The 22,686-nt window shown below is 38.8% G+C and overlaps 2 protein-coding genes across 2 annotated transcripts in view; one reads left to right on the top strand and one right to left on the bottom strand.

Moving 5' to 3' along the window:
* ACAD11 (acyl-CoA dehydrogenase family member 11) overlaps positions 1-11,926 on the bottom strand; it is a 29,340-nt gene extending 17,414 nt beyond the window's left edge. Inside the window, exons 1-13 of the mRNA XM_032106569.1 lie at positions 11,511-11,926; positions 9,236-9,335; positions 8,884-9,009; positions 7,363-7,524; positions 6,772-6,936; positions 4,890-5,037; positions 4,207-4,328; positions 3,675-3,781; positions 3,406-3,529; positions 2,018-2,095; positions 1,486-1,624; positions 1,266-1,373; positions 18-116 (exon numbers count right to left, since the gene is read on the bottom strand). Of these exons, the coding sequence (XP_031962460.1) occupies positions 18-116; positions 1,266-1,373; positions 1,486-1,624; positions 2,018-2,095; positions 3,406-3,529; positions 3,675-3,781; positions 4,207-4,328; positions 4,890-5,037; positions 6,772-6,936; positions 7,363-7,524; positions 8,884-9,009; positions 9,236-9,335; positions 11,511-11,911 (1,879 nt within the window). The 5' untranslated portion in view covers positions 11,912-11,926. The remainder of the gene's footprint in view (positions 1-17; positions 117-1,265; positions 1,374-1,485; positions 1,625-2,017; positions 2,096-3,405; positions 3,530-3,674; positions 3,782-4,206; positions 4,329-4,889; positions 5,038-6,771; positions 6,937-7,362; positions 7,525-8,883; positions 9,010-9,235; positions 9,336-11,510) is intronic.
* Positions 11,872-21,851, top strand: UBA5 (ubiquitin like modifier activating enzyme 5). Its single transcript, XM_032106651.1, has 12 exons — positions 11,872-12,055; positions 13,104-13,149; positions 13,243-13,332; positions 14,105-14,214; positions 14,606-14,692; positions 15,351-15,435; positions 16,253-16,357; positions 16,528-16,655; positions 17,804-17,939; positions 18,254-18,329; positions 19,131-19,237; positions 19,820-21,851. The coding sequence occupies exons 1-12, from the start codon at positions 11,910-11,912 to the stop codon at positions 19,901-19,903; spliced, it is 1,200 nt and encodes a 399-aa protein (XP_031962542.1). The 5' UTR covers positions 11,872-11,909; the 3' UTR covers positions 19,904-21,851.
* The last annotated feature ends 835 nt before the right edge of the window (positions 21,852-22,686 follow it).

Raw genomic sequence — 22,686 nt, 5'->3', positions numbered from 1 at the left:
TAGATTTCCACACTTACCACTGCTCCACCACTTCTTGCCATTGATCACATAGCTGTTCCCGTCTCGCTCAATGGTGCATTGCATATTGGTGGCATCACTTGAAGCCACATCAGGTTCTGTGTTAAAGGAAAAAAAACAAGCCACCAGGTTAAATATAAAGGTAATATAACCTCCACAAATATCAGGCTCTAGATATATTCTATTAAAAGTACACTGTTTTGCTACCAGTAGAAAAGCTGTTTGAAGAACCTCACTGCTGGTGGTCAAAAGACCTCCTGTTTTTCAACAACCTGTTATTCATAGCCAGTTTAAATGTACTTGGTCTTGGACCACCCTTTGCAATCAACAGCCTTCTTCCTTTCCTTGTGTTTTTAAATCCTTTATCCTTCCATTGTACTTACAGGTAGCAGTCATATTGCTCCTCAGCCTTGTTTTCTCCCTCTGGGCTCTTCTCAAGTGAAAATAGACTGAAACTAATTTTGTGGTGGCATATGAAACAGACCACATGAAGTGGTCAGCAAAATGTCATCAATGGTTTTTTGGAACAGGAAAGATTCTTCCTCTCTCCCTTCATCCTTACTATCCACTTTAAAACAGAAGTAACTATTTCCTCTTGGGGAACACAGCAAAACAGAATTTGCAAAGTAAGTGTCTGCAAGGCTGAGCTCTCTCGATTCCTCCTGACACAGGAGGATCAAGATTTTGACATCACATGTTCCAAAAACTACCTTCCTATAGCAAGAGCCAGACTTTCCAGAGATGCTGAATGCCACAAGCTTTCAGGAGCAAGACTAAATACAATGCTGAGCTATGGACATAAATCAAGTTATTTTGGGGTTGTATCTAAAACATCTGTGACACACTGCAAAACTACACAACTTTAATCACAATAATGATACTTGGACCCAACTGTGTATGTCTAGAGAACTCCAAAGCACACTACAAGAAAAGGTAAGCTCTACTGTAAACCTGTTTGGTACTATAAATTGTATTTTACTAGTACTAAAATTAAACTGAAAATGTATAGAAAGCAAATACTAATTATTGTAACCATGAAAATTGGCAACTATCAGGAAAGGCAGCAAGGGTGCTTCAGTTTGCATTCACACCTCATAGATGAATTCATATTCAACATATTCACAGATACTGAATTTGCATAGAAATGTCCACTGTAACACACAACTTGCAGTTTTTTACTTTTTGGTGCATACACCATGTGAAGTTCCTGCCAATTGCCTCTAACTTTTTTCTGGAGAAAAATTTACCTGTCATGCAGAAGCAAGAACTAATCTTCCCTTCTAGGAGGGGCTCCAGCCACTCCTTCTTTTGCTCTTCAGTCCCATACATGTGGAGGACCTCCATGTTTCCCGTGTCTGTAAGAAATCAGCAGTCATGTTTACTGCTCGAGACCCACAGCCTGTAAGGTCTAAGATGCCCAACTTTTTAATGCTCCCAGTGCCATAGTTTTGGGACAGCACTGCTAACCTGGTGCATGACAGTTGAAAACCTCAGGAGCAATAAGGCATCTCCCTGTCTCCTCAGCTATTATGGCATAGTCAAGCTGGCTGAGACCACTGACATCTGGGAGGAAAAGGTTCCACAGACCTTCTGCTTTGGCCAATTCCTGTTGCAAGAATCAACAGAAAAAATATCAGCAACAAGCCTTAAAAAAAAAAAAATTAAAATTCAATTCTGGCTTGCTACACATTTTCTTCCCTCCTGCCTACTATACTGTCCAATATATCTGCTGCCATTTTTCAATAGCTATTTTGAAATAATAGGTACAGTCTTTGACTTAAAGTTCAGATATGCCCCTCACAGACCTCATTTTGTTTTTCCCTTCTCTTATTTGTTTCTCTTACCTTTTGCATACTTCCCTATTCCTTTCCTTATACTTTCCTCACACTGTTTCTTTCCATGCAGAGTAACTTCTCCAGCAGGATACACCAATCCCTCTTATGCTCTATGTCTGTGTTCTTTTACTGCTAGAGTGCTAAAAATATTTATTGTCCCATACCTTCAGTCTCTCCAGCAGTGGTGGCTTCTTCCATTTGTCCTCAGTATTTCTATGTTCAGCATAATATTTTACTATTTCCTTAGAGAAACAATTTAAAAGATGCTGTTTAAATTAAGAAAACATGTAACACACAAAGAATAATAGTCCTCTTCCAGATCTATGATCCAAGGAGCCAATTAAAAAATATTCAACACAGGTTTACATTATATAGTCGGTTGCATTATAAAATTAAATATATAACTGAAAACTCAACTGCAATCTATTAATTTTGCAAGACTTTAAATGTGAGATGACCCCAATCAGTACCTTATTTTATACTACTATTTGGAATGGTTTAAAGTATGTGATGATGGCACTAGGAGGTCAGTATTTTCTGGAGATAAAAGTACCTGTTACCAACAGCACACACAAGAGGCATGAAATAAAAGCCTGATGTACTGACACTTAAGATTCAGGTTTCTGGTCACAACATTCAGATACATAAGTCAGTTAATCTTTTGTTAACTGAAAAAAAAAAAATACCACAAAAATACATTTTCTCTTCCTGTCAAAATAATTCCTTAACAGATAATGTAAGCAGTCATTCCAACCACCAGTCATTAGCTGTAAGTAAACACCTATATTCATTAATCTTAGTATTTTCACAAGCATGTTTTAGTGAGGGACAGAAGATATTTTCTGCATTTCTACCTGACTTAGGGAAAAAAAAATCAGAAAGCCAAAAAAACCAATTCTGCAACAAAAGCCATCTGTACTTCCACAAGGCTAAAAGCTGAACCAACTTTCTAAGCAGAAATTCCTAACCTTCCTAGGATAAGAAGTAAAATGCTACATCTCATTTTCCCTTCCACCAACTATGGACTTTGTGTATATTTCATTAGCTGATTTCAAACCTTCATTGGTATTAGATACATTCAGGAATGAGGCTACTTTGATACATGATACAATCCCATTTTTTGTCACAGCCTAAAAAGCAAGAAACAGAAACATTCAGCTTCATATGGTTAAAATCAGCAGTATTTTAAAATAGGTGTTATTCAGTTTGGTATCTTAGAGTTCTAGGTTGTTGTTAGTCTAACAAGTATTTTGGCAACTTCCTTTAAAAAGTAACTCTTTCTAAAAAGAGAAGTTTTTACACTTCAAAAGTTAATAAAAGCTAAGAGTTACTTTTTAAACAATGCATACAATAATTTAATCCTGAAAAAAAAAATACAGTCTATAATGATTTCTGCTAATATTTTGCACTGCCACAATCACCACTGCATGAAAATAAGGCTGTTTTGGAAAAAAAAAACCAGAAGGACATGACTTCTATCCATATTTTTACATTTTTATAAAGTCTGGTCAGAAAATGTTCCTTTATAAACAGGTTAAGTAAAAGCTTTTACCTTCTCAGCTGGATAAATGTGCTGCTTCATGAACTGCTTAACCTTCAGCAAAATTTCTTGGCCTTTTCTACTTTGATGGAAGAGCTCTCCAGAAGTGCTGTGCTGTGTGCTGCTGAAGGATGACCTAGGGAAGAACATTCAAGGCAGTAACAAGTAAGACCAGATTTTCCCTCATAATAATATAAGCTGCCTTAGAAAGGCATTTAAATAAATGAAGATGTTGGAAAAGCTTTGCCTTGCCTTTGACCAGTAGTCTAGACCACTCTTACCTTTTTGAGAGCTCTAATCCTCTTTCTGCCAAAGGCTTCACTATCTTCGCAAATTCATGACTGTTTTCTGCAGAAGCATTTCCAGTGAGATACCTGGCATATACACCCTAAAACCGAAAGAAAAACATATATGATATAATTATGCTCTTAAAAGTGTCTCTTTAACACACTGGTGATTTCTTCAACTATAAAAGTAACACTTAAATGCACAGATTTTTAAAAGGAAAAACTTACTGGGGTATGTTGATATTGGTTTGGGTGCATTTCTGATATAATGGAGATGGTTGTTGCACAAGAGTTAAGAACATATCCCAGCTAAACCAAACTAAAGGAAAATCACAAAAAGTAGTAGTGAAAAAGTAAAAAAGAAAAAAGAAAATACAAATGTCTGCACATGATATGGCAAACGAGCCCAGCCTGTCCCTCAAGCCAGCTGACAACAGCATAGACATACGATTATTATTCATGACTAAATGAACTACCCACAGATACACAAAGCTATATGACATTTCAGCAAATGTGAGGGCATTACCTGGGCTATTGCTGCCATTTTAAAATATGACAAAGCAAGAAAAAAGTTAAAGTTGGATAAAGTAGTGGTAATATGCCGGCAGCGGCAGTACACGGAAACCAGTTCTTCAAAGGAAGGAGTTTCTACAAAAAAACAGAACAGCTTTTTTTAGAATACTCAACATTTTCTATGATTTTTTGCCACCTTATTCTTCAAACATTTGAACAATTTTAAGCTTTATGAGACAATTCATTTACACCATGATTGACCATTTCTCATGACATAACTGTGACATGGAGAGACCAAGGGAAGTAGGAGTTGCCAGAATTTCAGATAGCCATAACATTTCCTCCTGCCCTTTGTCTCCACTCCAGTCAGGAAAATAATTTCATCCAGGGGAGAAAAGGCTTCTTTTAAAACTTAAATTATATATTTACATTTAAACTTCTTTTTTCTTCCATTATCTCTTAGAAAGGTTCAAAAGAAGTAGCATGTTGTGGCTAAGACAAAGCTTGATAGAACAGAACTATCTAAAGCCTCACTATCAACATGTTTGCTACAATGAAAAAATTATGGAAAATTTCTTTACAAATGCAAAATGATATGCTTGTGAATTTACCATTTAATTCCTGTTTATAAAGGTAGCATTTCAAATAGAAATCAAGCCAAGGATTTGTTTCAAGAAAAAGATGATGATTTCATACCTATGGTGTCTTTGAAACCCAAGATAGAGCCTTGACCTAAGTCCTTAATAGACGTAGGCCAAAAGTAGAACTGAGTGGCATATGCTAAATCTGCTAAGGGATGACCAGTAGTTGAAAGTTCCCAGTCCAACACTGCCAAAACACGAGCCTTAAATAAAAACAAGAACCTCAAGTAAGTGCTAGAAGACATGTTTTCTCCATCCACAAAGGCACAACCCACTCAATATCCAAGAGTTTTATTTGGTTACTATGTGTTTAAAATTAAAAACACACACTGTAGCTGTCTACAGCAAAAAGAGTTCCTTCTGGCACTATCTAAGGATCTGAAGAAAAGTAACATTCACATAGGGATAGAAAGCTAGGCATTTTTCCAAATAAAATCTGATTTAAATCTACAGTTTTGAGTAGTGTTCTTCCTGTCAGAAGCTTCCAAACTCTTCTCATATAAAACATGATTGAATTAAAATATCCTAAAGAACAGTAGTACTGAGAGTTGTGTTTCTCTCCCAGTCCTGTTGCCCAGTCCTCTGGCACAGAAATTCACAGCCAGACCATGCATCAGAAAACCTAATTTATCACATTATACATAGAATAACACTTACATGGGGAATTGAATTTCTTAAACAGGAAGTCAATGACTGCTGAGAGTGAGCCTCTGCTGCAAGCATCCTTGCAATGGTGTCTTCAGCTGGGTGGTCTGATACTCCCCACAGTGTTATTTTGATAAATTCCTATAATCCAACTGGCCTGTCAACCTGAACAACCCCTCCAGCCTACTCATGATCCATGGCTACTTGAAGTACATGAAAAAGTCTTTCCTACACGGTCACTCCTGCATCTACAGGAACAGTTTCTATAGATGACCTAAAATTACTTATGTACAGCTTGATCAATTCCTTCAACTGCATGAGGAACAGCTGGAAGAGTCCCCAAGACTGTCAAATTCCCTTCTCAGGGAATCAATCAGCACATTTAAATCTACAAACCATGTCTACCAACTAATCTATGCACAAAAACTCTGGGAATCTCTGGGATCTGTTACTTTGCCATGAAGCAGGCATTGCAGTCATGGTCACAAATTCCAGCCATGTCTTCTGGTCACAACACAGCAGGTAGCATGGAGAAAAAGTAATGAAAATGCAACTGTGTTGATAGCACACATTTATTTTGAAGCACACATATTGTTGATAGCACACTAGGAAAAAAAAAAAGGAATCTTTCTTTCCCTAAAGATGAATGAGGAACTTTCAGGGTCTCTGTGATCTACATGTGCTCCATAACTAAACAGCTTTGGCAGATTTTCCTTTGTTTTCACTAGTGTCATGTATCATGCATTCAGATCCTGCTCCAAAGGCCCTTGTTGTTAACTGAAGCCATACCACAGATGTCAGTGGGCTTTGGATCAGATGCTCATGTAGTTTAATGAAGTGAGCCTTCAGCTGCACTGAATCCAATAGGATTTATGCATATAAAAATGCTTTGTTCCTGTACTTTGAAGCAGGGACTAGAACCAATGAATAAATTGAGTATCTCTCAAGTCCAGGCTGAATGAGGGGCTCTGAACAACCTGGTCTAGTAAATGGTATCCCTGCCCATGGCCAAGGCATTGGAAATAGATGATCTCTAAGGTCTCTTCCAATCCAAACCATTCTATGATCCTGTGATTCCATCAATTCTATCTAGCTCTCACAATGAAAGCCAGGACTGTATTAGGTACCTAAAAACCATACACAGAGCATAGAGAGGAGTTCGTTTTCTACTGTTTCTTTCAAAGATGTATCATGCACTAAAATAATCCACATATAAGTGTCCTATTACATGATAGGAGTACAAACAAATGGAGGACCAAAACTTGCTAAACATACAAATACATTTCAACTACCTCTGTTGGGTGGAAGATGATGTTATCTATTCGGAAGTCCCCATGAATCAGGTTTTCTTCATTGTCATCAGGTGGCAAGTTGTTTGCTAACCACTCAGCCAGATTGTTCATGGCAGGAATATTTGTATGAGCAGCTGCATCATACTGTTTTTTCCAAGTTGATACCTTAAAAATACAAACATTCCAACAGATTTTTCAGCCGATTCACAAGTTTTTCAAGAGTATAAAATTTTGAAGCACTTGCTTCAGGCTTTGACTATCACCATGTTGCTTGAAAATTCAGTAAAACCCAGTACCTCTGCATTTGCAAATGTGAACTGAGACATCAAAAGATGAAATGAAGACTACATCGATTTCAATCTTATTTACATAGCCCAAACCCAGTGTTAGTCCAAAAGCAAATGAGTATCATTCCCTAAGTATAGCATTACAGAATCAATCTGAATGTAGTAGTGGCTTTAGACTGTGCACAAATAATGGAACTAAGTGTGAAGGTGTTTAATAGCTAAAATATGATCATTAACAATTTAGCTTGCAAATCAAATAAACATTCAAAGACCAGACAAAACAAGAGAATGTTAAGAGCTGTACCTGTCTTTTGCAGTATCCTGGTCCTCTACCGTATCCTTGGAGACCCAATGACTGCAAATTGAAGGAGTGCAACAGGGCCAGAGTTTCTATCATTGCAAGATACAGAGCAGAACGCTCTGCTGGCCCCACCTCAGGCAGTGAGATGTCTCGGAAGATGCGACCCTAGAAATAGCATAAATCAATGATAATTGGTGGGATGTACACACCAGATGAAAAGAAGTAAAGCTATACATTCCACAACCAAAACCAAATGTAGCGAACCAACACTCCCTATGCAATCAAAAATGCCTTCCTCAGTTATTTTATTCCTCGCCCAGGGCCGATGAAGGCATTCACAGTAATCCCAGGTTATTAGTATATGGTGTATCTGTAGATGAAAGTCTGAATTAGAACACCCAATCCAGGTATCCTCAAGCTTGGAAAGCACCAGGAAAAATGTTACTGTATTGTCTCGAACAGCTGAATTGCAGAAAAAATACCAATGATGGCCTCAGAGGGCTGGAGGGGTAGGCAGGAAGAGGAGGGGAATGGGTGGGTTGCAGGTACAAAGACTCAAACAATCCAAAGAAATTCACTTGTTTTCTCCTTAAAAGCAGTTGAACACATTTAGAATACGGGTGTGTTGTTCCATTTTCACAATTGCTAAAAACAGAGCAGTGCAGTTCATCGTAGAATTGACAGACTGTACATTTACATACTTAGAAATGTAACAAGGTTTCTTCTTAAGGAATCGCTTTGTTCTAGTCAAAACCAGAAAAATTCTCCATCTTAAATGTAAGAAATCTGTTTCAAATTGTTCACAGCTTTTACATTCTATTACCCTTGATTTATCGTTTTTGTAGGAAGGCTAACTTAATCTTCAGAAACTGGCCCACAAACTTACATTTCTAATTTCCCAGTGAACCTAATGATAAAGTGGGATCCAATGAAAAGGGAAGAGGCCTGAATTCAACTCCTCCTCACACAGGATAAAAAAAAAAGACACAGTACAGCAGACTTATGCCCAAAATCTAACAGAAAGTGTATCAACTCAGCTACAGCACCCCCAGAGTGGTGGACCACAGACGAAGCTATGCTGTGTTCTTTCTGAAACTAGTGTTTGAACTGGAATCCTGCTTTGTCTTCAAGAACAGGTGATTGTATGTCAGTTCCTATCTTCAATACTAAACAGGCTCCAGGACCTCCAAAGATTCAGTTTACAGACTAATTTTTTTCCCTCTGACTTATGTATGCTTTTCACAGAAGCAATATTGCCTCATTCCAAGATATCCTTCCAAGAGCTCAAACAAGAACAAGAGGTTAAATACTGAGCTAGAAAATTCAACAAAGTGTGAAATAAGCCCTGGAGAAGCTGAAATCTGTGAGAATCACTGATAGCTAGCATTTCTCAAAAATATCAGAAGATTATTTACACTCATCACAAAACTGTGCTGGGTAAGGCTCTAATAGATAGGTTTTAGACAATTTAATAGCAGCTTGTAGTACAGAGAAGGAAAGAATCTCTCACACTGGAGGACCAACCTGCACATGCTGCATTACATAAAACTCTGTTCCAATGATAGAAATGTCACTGCAGTACAACAAGGGCTCAGGCACTGGAAATCCAGCTGAAAATAAGGCTTTCTGAACACGATATTCTCTATCAACCTGAAAAAGACACAGAAATTTAGGTTCAATTAAAACCTCCCAAACATAAATGAGTGCAGTGAATCCTCTTGAATGTTTAATTATATGTAGAGCACAGAACACAGAAAATGATCCAGCAACTCACTGCATTTCTGGACACATTCATCAGTGTGCTGGACCACCATGCATAGACCCACGTCACCTGCAATACGAAGTGTTTGGAGCTCAGTGGACAATTTTAACTTACCTTGTGTGCTCTAGGTAAAAGGGGACCATGGGGCTTCTTCCTGAGCACAAAAGCCTGCCCACCCTTCTGAAGGTAAAAGGTTGGGTTTGACTGGCCTGAGCTGCAAAGAGAAAGATTAAAATTTCTCAAAAATTCAATTACTTACAAATTTGTAAACTTCTAATAGAAATGATACTGGCAACAGGCACTGTGACTTGACCAGAACAAAATGGCAGGACGGAGGAAAGCATTCTTCTCAAGAGTTGTTTTGTGTAGGGTTTTTTTTTTTTTCAAATCTAGTCTTACAAGGGACCAAGTGATAGCCCACAAAATCAGAAGTCAGAGGTTCTATTCCTGCATATAAGAAAGATGTCTTCTTTCCCTGCAGAAAGGTCACAGATAGCCAATTTGTTCTCCTGCATTTACCTCTCCTCCCTAAAGAGACATCATGGACTTACTCAAGGTATGCAGTAGACACTAATCTCAAAACCTTCTGATTGGGAGGAAATTAAACAGAGCAGAATTCTCACTGGCTCATAATTGTATTTGTCTTTTGGAAAGCTGTATTTTAAACAATATAAGCATAAAGGAAGCTCTTGCATTTGGATAGGGACTTTCTTTAAGAGCATGTACTGACAAGACAAGGGGGAATGGATTCAAACTGAAAGAGGAGAGTTTTAGATTAGATATTAGAAAAAAATTCTTTACTGTGGGGATGTTGAGGCACTGGAACAGGTTGTCCAGAGAAGCTCAGAATGCCCCATCCCTAAAAGCGTTCAAGGCCAGGCTAGATGGAGCTCTGAACAACCTGGTCCAGAAAAAGATGTCCCTGCCCATAAGCAGGGGATTGGAACTAGATGGTCTTTAAGGTCCCTTCCAGCCCAAAACACTCTATGATTCTATTCTATGTATGATATTCTAGCACCAAGCCCCATTGTATGCCAGCCTGATCATCACGTCCATAGATTATGCTTGAGGGACAGCCTATAGGAACTGTAAAATTTTGAAGAATGAATGTTGGAGTCACAAAGAAAATTAGACATTTCAATCACACACGTGTAAAAGAGAAGGACAACCCAGATAAACTCTTCATTACACCTTGTCTATCATATTCCAATCAAGCCTACTGATCCTTATTTTCCTCAAGGCTCTGTGCTAATCTGCATGCCTTTCTCCCCTTATTCTTGTTCATTTTTAAGATGTATTCTGACTTAGTTCAATAAACAATTAGACAACTATTGGAAAATAAAAATTAAATGGACTTCTGATTTCATTCCTCCCATCACATTTTCATTCTCCTGGAAGCAGTTAGGGCATAGTTTGTAATATTTTAATAAGTTTAAGAGACAAATACTCTGCCGAGCGCAAAAGAAATTTAGGCCAGCTGAACCCTGAACTGCAATTATAAGACAAAGTAGTAAGAGCATAAATACTAACAAAATTTTAGCAGATTTTACTATTAACTACTCCCCTAAGGCCCCTCCTAAAGTCTCAACTGAGGTATATACGAGCATCAGGGCACAGCTGCGGATTGAATGCATGTTTTATATTTGCATCAGAAGACAATGAAAAATTGTTCACTGTTTCTTAGTGATAGCTGCAGATAAATTAGTCAAGGTCATGCCTACAAAGGAATCAATCCTCATTTTTAGAATAACTTAACTTCTAATAGCTCCTGATATGAAGTCATGCAACCACTCCACTGATCTGCTGAATGCAAATGAACTCCGTGCTCTGTGGAATAGTGGCTTTGGAGCCTGGGTGTAGCACGTCCCTGGCACACTGCCATAATGCTCTCTGGACATTAACGGGAATCTCGGCACATCCTTACCTGTTCTCGTGGACTTGCTTTACCCGGTGACAGCCTAATGCTTTTACTATTGATTTCTTAGGCCATGTATGTGCTTCTGAACATTACTATTTGCTGTGCGATTAAAGATGGAGCAGGTCAATTGAGATGTATGTGTAGGCAATAAAACAATTGTGGGTTGTACTCTGAGGACAGTGCGAAGTCCACCCAACACACAGCCCGGCCACAGACCGCGTGTGAAAGGTCACCCTGGCCGACATCGCAAACTTTGCCTTCTGCAGCAGCTCAAAGGACGAGCCAGGCCATGCCTTTAACTGGACTAAGTCAGAACGCATCTTAAGAATCCGTCGATGGGTGCTGCCCGCCATCCCCACGGAAAAGGGCTCTACCTCTGACCACCCTCCCTGCCAGGCGGCAGCGAGCGGCTCCTCTCCTCTCCCTCCCGGGCGCTCTGAGCAGGGGAGCTGTGTCAGTCACCTGTGTTACCTGTACTGCCTGACAGCCAGCGTGCCCGCGGGCTGCCGAGGGAAGCCGGGCAAGCGGCTGCTCAGGTACCGCTCCAGGCTGCCCTGGTCGAAGCGGTGCTGCCGCCGCACCTCGCTGGTGCCCGGCTCCGCCGCCATCCTCGGAGGCCGCGCCGGAGCCCCCCCCGGCCGGGTCACCCGGAGGCGCCTCGGTCCGTCAAGAAAAGCGCTTCGCAGCCCCCTGGCTGTCGGGGCCGGTCGGTTCTCCTGGAAGATGACGTTTCCCAGGAAGCAAATACCGCCCCGGCGGACACCGTCCCTCAGCCCGCTCTGCTGCCGGGCGTGAGGAGGCGGCCCCGGGAAGGGCCCGCCCCGGCGCTTCCCGGAAGCTCCCGCGGCCGGGCACAGACGTGTCGCTGCCATGGCGGATCCCGGGCGGCTGGAGCGGCTGGAGCGGCGCGTGCGGGAGCTGGAGGAGGAGCTGGCCCGGGAGAAGCGCGGGCGGGGCGCGGCGCGGGCCCGCATCGACACCATGAGCCCCGAGGTGACCGACTCCAACCCCTACAGGTGCGGTGAGGGGCTGGAGGACTGCGGAGGGCTCGGTCAGGATGCGGAGGATGGGGAAGAGGGAGGGCCGTGGCTTGGAACGGCGGGTCTGGGTGAAGCGGGAGAGGCACACGGATGTGGAGAGAGCTCGGACGGGTGGGAATCTGAGGGACGGGGCTGGGTGTGTTCAGGAAGGTGTCGGGCAGTGCCGGAGGCAGGTGCTCTGTGCGGAGCAGGGGAGGGATGCTCTCGGATTTCCCACCTGGCTGGGCTGGCAGGGGTGGATGTCAGGGTTGCTTTGTATTATCTTGCTTTACAATACAGGCGGGGGGAGAGAGAGAGAGGGGAAACCTTGTGAGCTTTTCAGCTAGGTTGCTAATAAATGGGACAGGTGTTAGTATTCCTTGAGGTCTTATTCTCATTCCTCCAAATTGTCTATTTTAGAAGTTGGTTTATAGAATTCTTGAGCTTTAGAGATCACTTCCCATCTAGAAATCTGATGGGTTTGTTGGTTTGGGTTTGTTGGTTTTTTTTTTTCCTTAATACAAGTTGATACTTGTACTTTCATGAAAAAATGCAATAGAGGGGTAAAAGATTACTTTAAAATCCTTTCAGTTATCCTCAGAACCTGATAGTCTCTACTTTTTTTTTAATGTTATGTTAATCCAATCAAATCGATCAGAAAACAGTGCAAGTCTTCACTAGTTTGCTGCCATATGGTTCATTACCAAAAAGAGGTGTCACCTTTCATTCTGTAAATCTGCGATTCATTTACAAAAATAGCTGTGTCCTCCTGATTTCATCAATATTACTCATACCAATAGAATAAGTACATGAGTTTCTGCAGGGTTAGGACTCTGGTGCAAATAGGAAAGCATCTACTCTGTTACTCAGACTCTACCTAGCTGGCAATCACAACTGCAGTGGAAACAGTAGGCTTGAGTTTAGTGCTTGGTGAGGTTATTTCTAAAGCAAAAGTAATTTTAAATACCTGAAAAGCAAAATTGCTGTTAGAAGCATAAAGAACATTTTCTGTGTAACATTGTTGGTTTTTTTTTTTTTTTGGTAGTCGTTTGATGGCATTAAAAAGAATGGGAATTGTCAAAGACTACGAGGTAGGATTCTGTCTGAAATGAAACATTGCTTGTATTTTTTCCCTGGGAGGACCACTTTTGATACACTGATATACTGATTATTTCTTTTTACAGAAAATCCGTACCTTTACAGTTGCAGTAGTAGGTGTAGGTGGCGTTGGCAGTGTGACTGCTGAAATGCTGACAAGGTGTGGCATTGGTAAGGTAATGAGAGTTTTTTCTTCTTCTATGTCTTTACAGCAGATGGACTAGTCCTCTTTGTAAAGAATTTGATTTGATTTCACTCTGTTGATTTTACCCAAATAAAAAAATGTTGTGAAGAAGGCACTCAAGAACAGCACCTGTGTAAACATCACACATGAAGAGTCTGTATTTTTATTATGCTGGTAAAATTGATTTATTTAGGGCTTAATCCTGTATCATGTGGATGATTCTTGTTTGGATGCTTGTCATCTCCACATTCTTATATGAACCCATTTATCTAATCTTCATGCTGGATTATTGCAAAAAGAAAACAAAATAAAGAAGAAGGAGGGGGTATTTCACATAAAAGATAAAGTCTTATGAGAACCAAGTTTGTATTCATGAAATTGAAATGTAGTAGATGCCAAACAGATATCTTTATCACAAACATTATTTGTCACGTGGCAGCAAGTAGGAATGTGATAAGAGAGATGATACTGTTCATGTAGGTTAATCTGTTGAATATTCTTAGTTTAGATCAAATGACAAGATAACTTTTTATTAAGTAATTTTAATGACTTAACAGATTGGTTCAGTTTTTCACATCCTTACAATGTTGGTACCTCTTGTATGTGAACTGAATAGGCCTGGGAGGGAGGGAGGTTGGTTGGGGATGGGGTTTTTTTATGTTTTTGGTCATAGAATTAGTTTTGTTGTTCAAAATGCCTTGCCATAGTGCTCTGTTTGCAGAGTCTCTGGAGATTCATACATGGTAAAACAATCTTTATTGTAGCTGCTTCTGTTTGATTATGACAAAGTGGAACTGGCAAACATGAACAGACTCTTCTTCCAACCTCATCAAGCTGGATTAAGTAAAGTGCAAGCAGCAGAACATACTTTGAGGTATAACTTGGAGAAGTGGGTGTCAAAATGTATTTAGCCAGGATGCTGCTCCAGAAAACCAATGTTTCACTCTTAATCATTTGCAAAGGAGGATGATCTAATTTGGGAATTTGGGTATAAAATATTTGTGGGGATGATGGATGCTTCAAAGACATTTTTGTAGTGGCCAAAACCTTAATGTGAGTCTGCTTTTTAAGTATAACAAGTCTTGCTCAGAAGTTTGGTATAAATGATACCAATTAAATATGTTGCAGGGTTTTTTCTCATCTAATCTGAATTTTTGACAAATATGGGTGACTAGAAACTTAAGACAACCCTTATGAAGTGAGGGAGTAGAATGCAAATTATCATTGTATTCTTTACTATTGACTCCTGTTATTTCCTCCATAAGGAATATTAATCCTGATGTTCAGTTTGAAGTACATAACTACAACATCACAACACTGGACAACTTTGAACACTTCATGGGTAGAATAAGGTAAAATCCCCCAACTTTAGCATATTGCTAACTTCTGCTGATGTGTGGTTCTACGCAGCTTCACGTTTTTCTTGCTGGGGCTCTTTTTCAATTTCATAACTCCCAATTGAAAACCTCTGGGACATATATGTATATGAAGACATTCCTGCCTAGATGTGTTCTCTACAGCTGACATCTATTTCTACTGTTACATAGTTATTTCTTATATGAGTGCATCTTTAGATCTCCTACCAAAACTGTGGGGTTTCCATTATAGAAAACAGATCAGATCATATCTTGAGTGCTCTGTAATGGTTTCAGGTAAGATTTTTAGAATGAAGAAAGAAAATAGTGGTTAGTGGATCTCATAGAGATTTGAAATAATTTATACCATTTGCAGTTCTGTTGTAGAAAGATACAATTCTCCAATACTTTGTACTGTGAGTGTATACTATATAAAACAGTCTAAAATGCTCATATATTTAAATCCCAGCTTTAGCATGGTGTTGTTTCTACAACCAGCAGATCTAAGATGCTGGTTGTATCTGTACTGCATTTCACAAGTTTTGTTAGAAATTCACTTCTCTTGGGCTTCTGTACTCTAAAGCAGCATGTTGGTTGCTGTGGTGGTGTTTTGTTCTGCCAGCAGTTTCATGGAAACTTCTGATGCTTGTTTCAGTAACGGTGCACTGGAGGAGGGGAAGCCTGTGGATCTGGTTCTAAGCTGTGTGGACAACTTTGAGGCTCGCATGGCAATTAACACGGTAAGGCCACCAAAGGCATGAGCTTGTGCAAGTCTATTTTCTCCTATAAATAATGTTAGGAATTGTGGGGCTATAGAAAAGACAGGAACTTAAAAAGAATTTCCTAATTAATGACCCCCTTGGCTTGAGGAATCTGAGCTTTTACCCAGTTCTTATAAATCAATTTTATGTATATAAATATAACTGTAGACTTTTTAGTTACTATCAGCTAATGGTTAGTAAAAGATCAAAGTGTCATAAGCTCTGTCTTTTCAAATTACTCTGTTTATATAAAGGTATTTTCAAAGGCTGGTATGTTCAATCTTACAAACTTTTAAAAACTTTCTATAGCTAATTGTATACTTCATATGACTTTTTGTATCCTAAAAATGCTGTGTACCTAATCAAACTGTTTTTCTTTATAGTAGCAGCCAATGTAGGGTATATGCCAAATGTATGTTTTCTGTTATCCTTCAGCTGACTTGATCCATAAATTGCAGGCACTGTATCAAAGCCTCTAAAAAGAGTTTGTGGAATTATATTCTGTAGTGTGCTGTAACTGGGTCACTGAAGTCTGTATTTGTTAAAACATCTCAGGTCCTCAGGAAAGCACAAAGGGCTGGCTTCATGAGGGCAACTTTAATTTGCTGTTTGATTTTTCCTTTGATAAATAATTTCTATTCTATCTCTTCATGTCCCTTTTTCTGACCAAAGCCTTTTTGCCTGAAAGCAGGGAGATAAATGTGTTTCATCAGTCCCAATTTATCACATTTTTTGGGTTCCTTTTCTTTCCATTGAACTTCAGCAGTACTGACGTGTGTGTTTCTGTATTTATAAGGCCTGCAATGAACTTGGACAAATCTGGATGGAGTCTGGAGTGAGTGAAAATGCAGTGTCAGGACACATACAGCTGATCATACCCGGTGAATCTGCTTGTTTTGCGGTACGTGATGCTCTGCTGAACTGTTCACTTGCCTTTTAGAGTGGGACTGGGAATGTGAAGATTAGCTGGCTAGGGAGTGTGATCCTGGCACAGCTGATGCAGTAGCTTAAAATTTTCTGTGGGACTTCTTGAATGCTTTTTTACAGCTTAATTTCTCTATTGTCCCTCAGTGTGCTCCTCCACTTGTAGTAGCGGCAAATATTGATGAGAAGACATTGAAACGAGAAGGAGTTTGTGCAGCCAGTCTTCCTACAACCATGGGTGTTGTGGCAGGAATGCTTGTACAGAATGTTCTCAAGTAAGTGACTGAGTTGTTGCTATTTGATGTGTACAGCAAATAGATGAGAAAAAAAAACCTCTGAAACTCTGAAGGAACATTTCATAATGACAGGTCTGATTCTTTTTACATGTTCATGGCCTGTTTCCTAATGGCATTGGCAACATTGAACAGGGCTTGAATTTTAAATAGGACTTTTCAGGGGTAAGAAGCAGTTTCAGTGTTTTCCAAAGAATTTTTGTTACTGCATACACACATGCACATTGTTTTCGTAGTTCTGCATTTAAACATGCTCTGATTTGACATCATTAAGTTCTACATAAAAATTGCTACAGTGCTGACTTGTCTTCAAAATTTTGTACATGGACAATGAATAAATTACTTCTCTTGCAGTGTTTGCATTCTAAAAACCTGAGGGGAATTAAAAATAGTTACAGAGCAATATGGCATATTTTACTAAAAAAAGTACTGTCACATGACTCCAACTGCTAAAAGAATTGCATGCATCGGCAAGGAAAATATTTGAACAACTTTGTACTCATTTTCAAAATGATGCAGTGTTTTACAAGAATCTTTGAGGATGAGATTGTATTTAGCCTGCTTTTAGCCTTAGCTTGGTTTGGTTAGAAATACAAAAATTTCAAGTTACCAAGGAATAGAAGTACTGTTTGCAAATGTGCCTATCAGCAACAAAGCTTCATTTTCAGCTGAGCAGAGAGAGGTGTTTTTCTTGAACAAAGAATACAAACCTTGCAGCTTAATTAGAATCTTTGTTTTAATTGCAAATCTGACCCTACAATAAAGATGACTGAAGTGATTCTGATTAGCTCTGAAAACTTCCCCATTGTAATACAGGACACCTGAGTGTTCCAAGCAATGGATTAAGGCATGGGAGAACACTGCTTACATAGAGCCCTAAATACATTTTTTGTGAGACTGCAGCTGAGTTATTCTCACACACCTTGAGAGGATGGGGTTCTGTATTGATCCAGTTACTCTGTTGCCAGCTGACTACAGCATGACTGGATTTAAGGCAATTAAAGTAACTGCAAACTGCACAGGTGTGAAAGTGTATTCTAAAAGTTCTTGGAGGAAAAATTATTCCTTGAGCAACTGAAGTTTTAGGTTTTCACCTGTATTACAAGCTCCTTCTTTCTCTGTGTTTCTAGATACCTGTTAAACTTTGGTACTGTGAGTTATTATCTTGGTTACAACGCGATGCAGGATTTCTTCCCAACTATGTCTATGAAGCCAAATCCCCAATGTAGTGACCACAATTGCAGAAAACAGCAAGAAAATTATAAGGTAAAAATGATGTGGGTTTGTGGGTTTGTTTGGGGGCTTCCTCCCCCCTCCCCCCCCTTTCTTAAAATCTTAAGAACAAAGCAAGCTACAACCTTTCTGGCAGTCTTACCTTTCTGAGTGTTTATGGTTTTGGTGTTTTTGTCAGTTTGCAGGTATTCTGCCTTTCTGCTCCTAAGCAATCACCATTTAGAACTTTCTTATCTCACGTATTGAAAGAAATGTGAATGTTAGGCTTGATCTTCTTTGCTGTTGTTGGAATTAGACTGTTAATTTTTGGTTATTGAGGAGTTTATTTTTTTGTGTTTTCCCTCCAGAAAAAAGAAGCTGCAAGACCAAAAGAAGAAGTAATTGAAAAGGAAGAAGAAATAGTACACGAAGACAATGACTGGGGTAAGTCATCAACTGAAGACTAAATGATGTTCCCAGTTACTGAGATTCAGTTTGGGTGAACACAGTTTAGGATACATATAATGCTTATAGTTCCTATGTTTTTTAACTTATACTGTGTAATTACTATTGGCTTTTCACAGGTTTGGAAAGTAATTTTAGCACAACTTGATGATGTGTTTTTAGTGCAATGTGCAGGTTTTAGGCTCAAAATGTAACTGCTGCTTGAATAAAGAACTTTCTCAGAGGATGGTCTGAAGATGAGAGAGATGTGACAAGATGTATTAACTGCATATTCCTTTTAAATATACTAAAGAGCAGTTTTCATTTCCATAACCACTGTGCTGAGGCATCCCATGGATTTTTATATTCCTCTGAGGGTTTTAAATTAGAAGGAATTGTCTTAAGGATTAGAAGGAATTGTTTTAAGGAATGGTAAACGTGTTTTATATAACCATTTATATAAAGAATGGAGATATACATGTTTATTACATGAGAAAGAAAATAATCTTATCTTACAATTGAGAGAAGTGTCCTCATGGTAGGATTTAAATGATAAGAACAAGGACGAGGTGCCATTCTTGTCCATAAGTTGCCTATATAGAATCATTTCATATATTGTAAAGGGAAAATATTTTGTATTGATAATGGGATGAAGTTGTTGAACTTAAAGGGCTTCCTGCTTTTAATTGTTTTCTGTTTCAGAAAAGTAGCTGCAGCTTTCCTCTCACTGTGATATCTTGGTGATTAAAGAACTTTTTCTTCTAACTTTTAATGGAGTTCTTGTTTCCTTTTAATGCAAAGGCATCGAATTAGTATCAGAAATTTCAGAAGATGAGCTGAAGGCTGCATCTGGCCCTGTACCTGATCTTCCTGAGGGAATTAGTGTAGCATATACTATCCCAGACAAGGTAATGTATTTATTTTTTATGAATTTTTGAAATACACATTGTAGATTAAATTTATAATACCAACCAGTTTGGTTCCCCTTTAAACTTAAAAGAGAATTCCATCTTGAACAATTGCAGTGAGACTGGACCCTCAGTACATCGTGATTAGTACCTTCTATGGTCCAGTTCTGTGTTCCTATTAAATACATTTCTTTTAAGTTTGGATGCTAGTGTGAATGTACTTCTGAGATGATAGGAATGAATGCATTTGGGGGCTGGGGGAAGGACAGCAAATGTGAATTTCTCAGTTGATATTTTGGTGACTAAATAATTTTTATCATACATATCTTGTAAAAGCTGTATATAGTCAAAGAGCAATGTGTATGCCTGGGGAACAGAGAATCTGAATGTATTGCAGTAAGAACATTCTAACTCCTAGTCAAAATAGTTTACAATTTAAGCTTAAAATCACTTAGGCCTAATCTCACAATCGGGTGCCTGGTTCTAGGAATATGGTGTGGTGTAACAGCAATAAAGCTGATCTGTGGGGAGTTTCTTTGTTTATTTTTTTTGTTGACAACTTTTTCTTCCTGTTCCTAACAGGAAGAGAATTTAATGACTGGGGAGACAGTAGCAGAGTCTGAAGAAAGCCTAGAAGAACTCATGGCCAAAATGAGAAACATGTAGATAAACAAATATTAAATACAACTTTCATGAGTTTGGATGGACGTTGGATTTTGAGAAGACCAGATTTCATATTTTTCTTTTTTTACCTCCATTGAAGCTTACCTTTACTTTTCTGATGAAACAGATCTGTTACAGGGGCAGGAAGGACACAGATTTACATTGTTTGTTTATATTCTGTTTTCTCATCATGTCTTTATTAACATATAGAGCTGTGCTACTGTAAATTTGAGTGACTCAGCATTAAGTGACCAGATACTAAGTGTAAAATAAAAAGGACATGCATAAACTGAAAAAGCAGGCACAGCACGTTATATGCCCTATCACATGATGAGAATAGAACATAGAACAGGACAAGGGAAAGATGAAATCTGCTGGAGTGGACTGAGTAGGTGAAGGGCAGATAGTGCCTCTCTCATGTTGCTGCTCCTGATTATCCAGGCACTTGTACTTGGTTGTTGCTCACTGGTCCAAAGTCTTGGCATGGATCATGCTGTGGCTACTTTTTTTGAGTAATGAGAACATCTAAGCCTTTTCATCTGCCTTAAATATCCCTGGGATGGAATTTTCTTTATCAGTGTCTTACTACTGCTTGTCGTTAAACAGCTGCCTATGTTTTGTATATGAGAATGTTTTGAGTATACTGTAAGAAGGTGAAGTCTTTTGTTAGTATTACATTAGCAGACTGCATATCAGCATGCCACTGTTTTTCCTGGCAGATGCTTTTCATGACAAAATTATGAGCAACACTGGAAAGAACCAGAGATTTTATCTACCTTTTCAAAAGTCTAAATATTATATTTTTGTTGGTTACTGAAAGTTTAGCTATAATTCTGATCACTCCCCATCACATGGGCTATATTAAGGAATATAGTCTGAGTTTGCATAGAAAGTCTTCTAAAATTAGATGCTATAAATTTTGAGTTTTGCAAATATCTTCATTGGAGTAGCTCACCTGTTGTATTTGTCTTGTAAATGACATTAATACAGTCATATAACCTTTTAAATGGCCACGTGTTAAACTGACCTGTAAATATTTGCATCCTGGAGTGCCAGTACCCTGCAGAACTGGAAGGATCAGTTTCAAGTATTTTAACTACTGTGGATATTAGGTCCAGAACTTGCTAATTATTTCAGCCTCGGCAGTATAAAACAAATATTTCCACAGTGTGCTGCAGCCAACACAGCTGTTAATGGCAGTAGTAGTATCCCACTAATGTGGAAAGAGAGAGCAATATCATGGTGGTGCCTCTCTTTCTTAGGGCAGCTGAATGAATACCTATTCGTTATACTAACAACTAGTTTAAAAAATGTTTCATTTCTAAGTAATGATTACAAACTTCAAAATCAGTTTCCTCCGCAGCTGACATCAGATTAAATTATACACAGAAATCATCTCTGCAACCAGTGAGGGAGATTTTGGGTGCGTTTTGAGAGTGGGGCATTATACTGTAAAATTGAAGTGGTTTTTTTGGATTGAGTTCTATTTTGGAAAAACAAGGTTTTAGAAATGAACTGTAAAGAAAGATTGGAAATAGAATAATGAGACCATTAAAAAGGTAGATACTTTAATCTGTGTCACTAAGTGTACGTTAGCTTGACGCGGTGTCAATTTACGTGTTACTTACATTTCTCTGTGACTTTCACCTTTCTGTTGGGAACAATAAAAGCCAGGCACACAGCTGGCTCTGGAGATTCTGAGGCAAATGGCTGACTCATTTCTACAACAGCTCAGATCATCCTGACTCTGAACTATTTGGCTGACATGACTGCTATCACAGGATTGACAGCTATACGAGAAAAGGACACTTTTATGAGGGAATTAATACATTTTTGTATGCCCTGTTAGAGAGTACCCGAAATGGTTCTCATGTTACTTTTAGACTTTCAACTTGTATATACAAGAAGAATTTGAAATAATCAGAAAATAAATTAAAGAGGATTGTATGTGTCAATGGTTAAAATTATTTAAAAATAAACAGCATCCAAAAAAGCAGCTTTAAGGACTTTTTAAAATTAAAAATACATTTACATGTATAATGTACTCCAACTGTAAAACATAATAGAAAATTTATTGCTTCCTTGGTTATGAACTAAAAAATCAAAGCATATATATTGCCATGATTTAAGTCCAGCTTTGTTTATTGTGGCAATCTTATAAAAGAAGTGTTCAGTTTTTACAGTGTCTCATGAACCTTATTAAGATGTTGATATTCTGACAGTGTAATTTAATCTCCATTGAAACTGGTGACCCTCTGCTTTGAGGTGGAGTTCTCCTACACCGAAGTATTATCTGGCATACCCCATATATATAAATGACTTTTCCTTGCTGTCCATGAGGTACAACTCCATGGAAACTGTCTTGTAAGCTTTCTTTGGGTTCACAGGCTAGGCACAGGATCCCTCACTGTCTTTGCCAAATGGCAATGGATGGCCCGGATCTGATAGGGACCAATTTTTTTATTTTGATTTTCTATTCCAAAACCAACCCTGCAAGCTGTGAGGAACTTGGAGAGAAGTTGGTCAATGGAAGAGTAGTAACAGTTCAGCAACAGTAACACTGAGGATCTAGAAAGTAGCTTCTTACTTAAGCTAGCAACAATAAGGAAAACCATTTAGGAGAGGAAGATATATCGCTGTACATGTTAGAATCAGAGGTGACAAGCTAGACCAGACATCTGATAATTCTTTAGAGGAGAGAATCACCAGCAGTAAGAACATCAGACAACATACACACACAAGCTGAGTAGGCTGAGGTTTTGGGGGGTTATTTTGGTTTGGGGTTT

This window comes from Corvus moneduloides, chromosome 1 (assembly GCF_009650955.1).
Source record: "Corvus moneduloides isolate bCorMon1 chromosome 1, bCorMon1.pri, whole genome shotgun sequence".
Lineage (NCBI taxonomy): Eukaryota > Metazoa > Chordata > Aves > Passeriformes > Corvidae > Corvus > Corvus moneduloides.
This window is presented reverse-complemented; position numbering and strand designations above follow the sequence as displayed.

Coding starts and splice junctions, on each gene's coding strand:
- UBA5 (XM_032106651.1), top strand. CDS start 11,910: ATGGCGGATCCCGGGCGGCTGGAGCGGCTGGAGCGGCGCGTGCGGGAG. Junction 14,693..15,350: donor CACTTCATGGGTAGAATAAG/GTAAAATCCCCC, acceptor TGCTTGTTTCAG/TAACGGTGCACTGGAGGAGG. Junction 19,238..19,819: donor CATATACTATCCCAGACAAG/GTAATGTATTTA, acceptor TGTTCCTAACAG/GAAGAGAATTTAATGACTGG.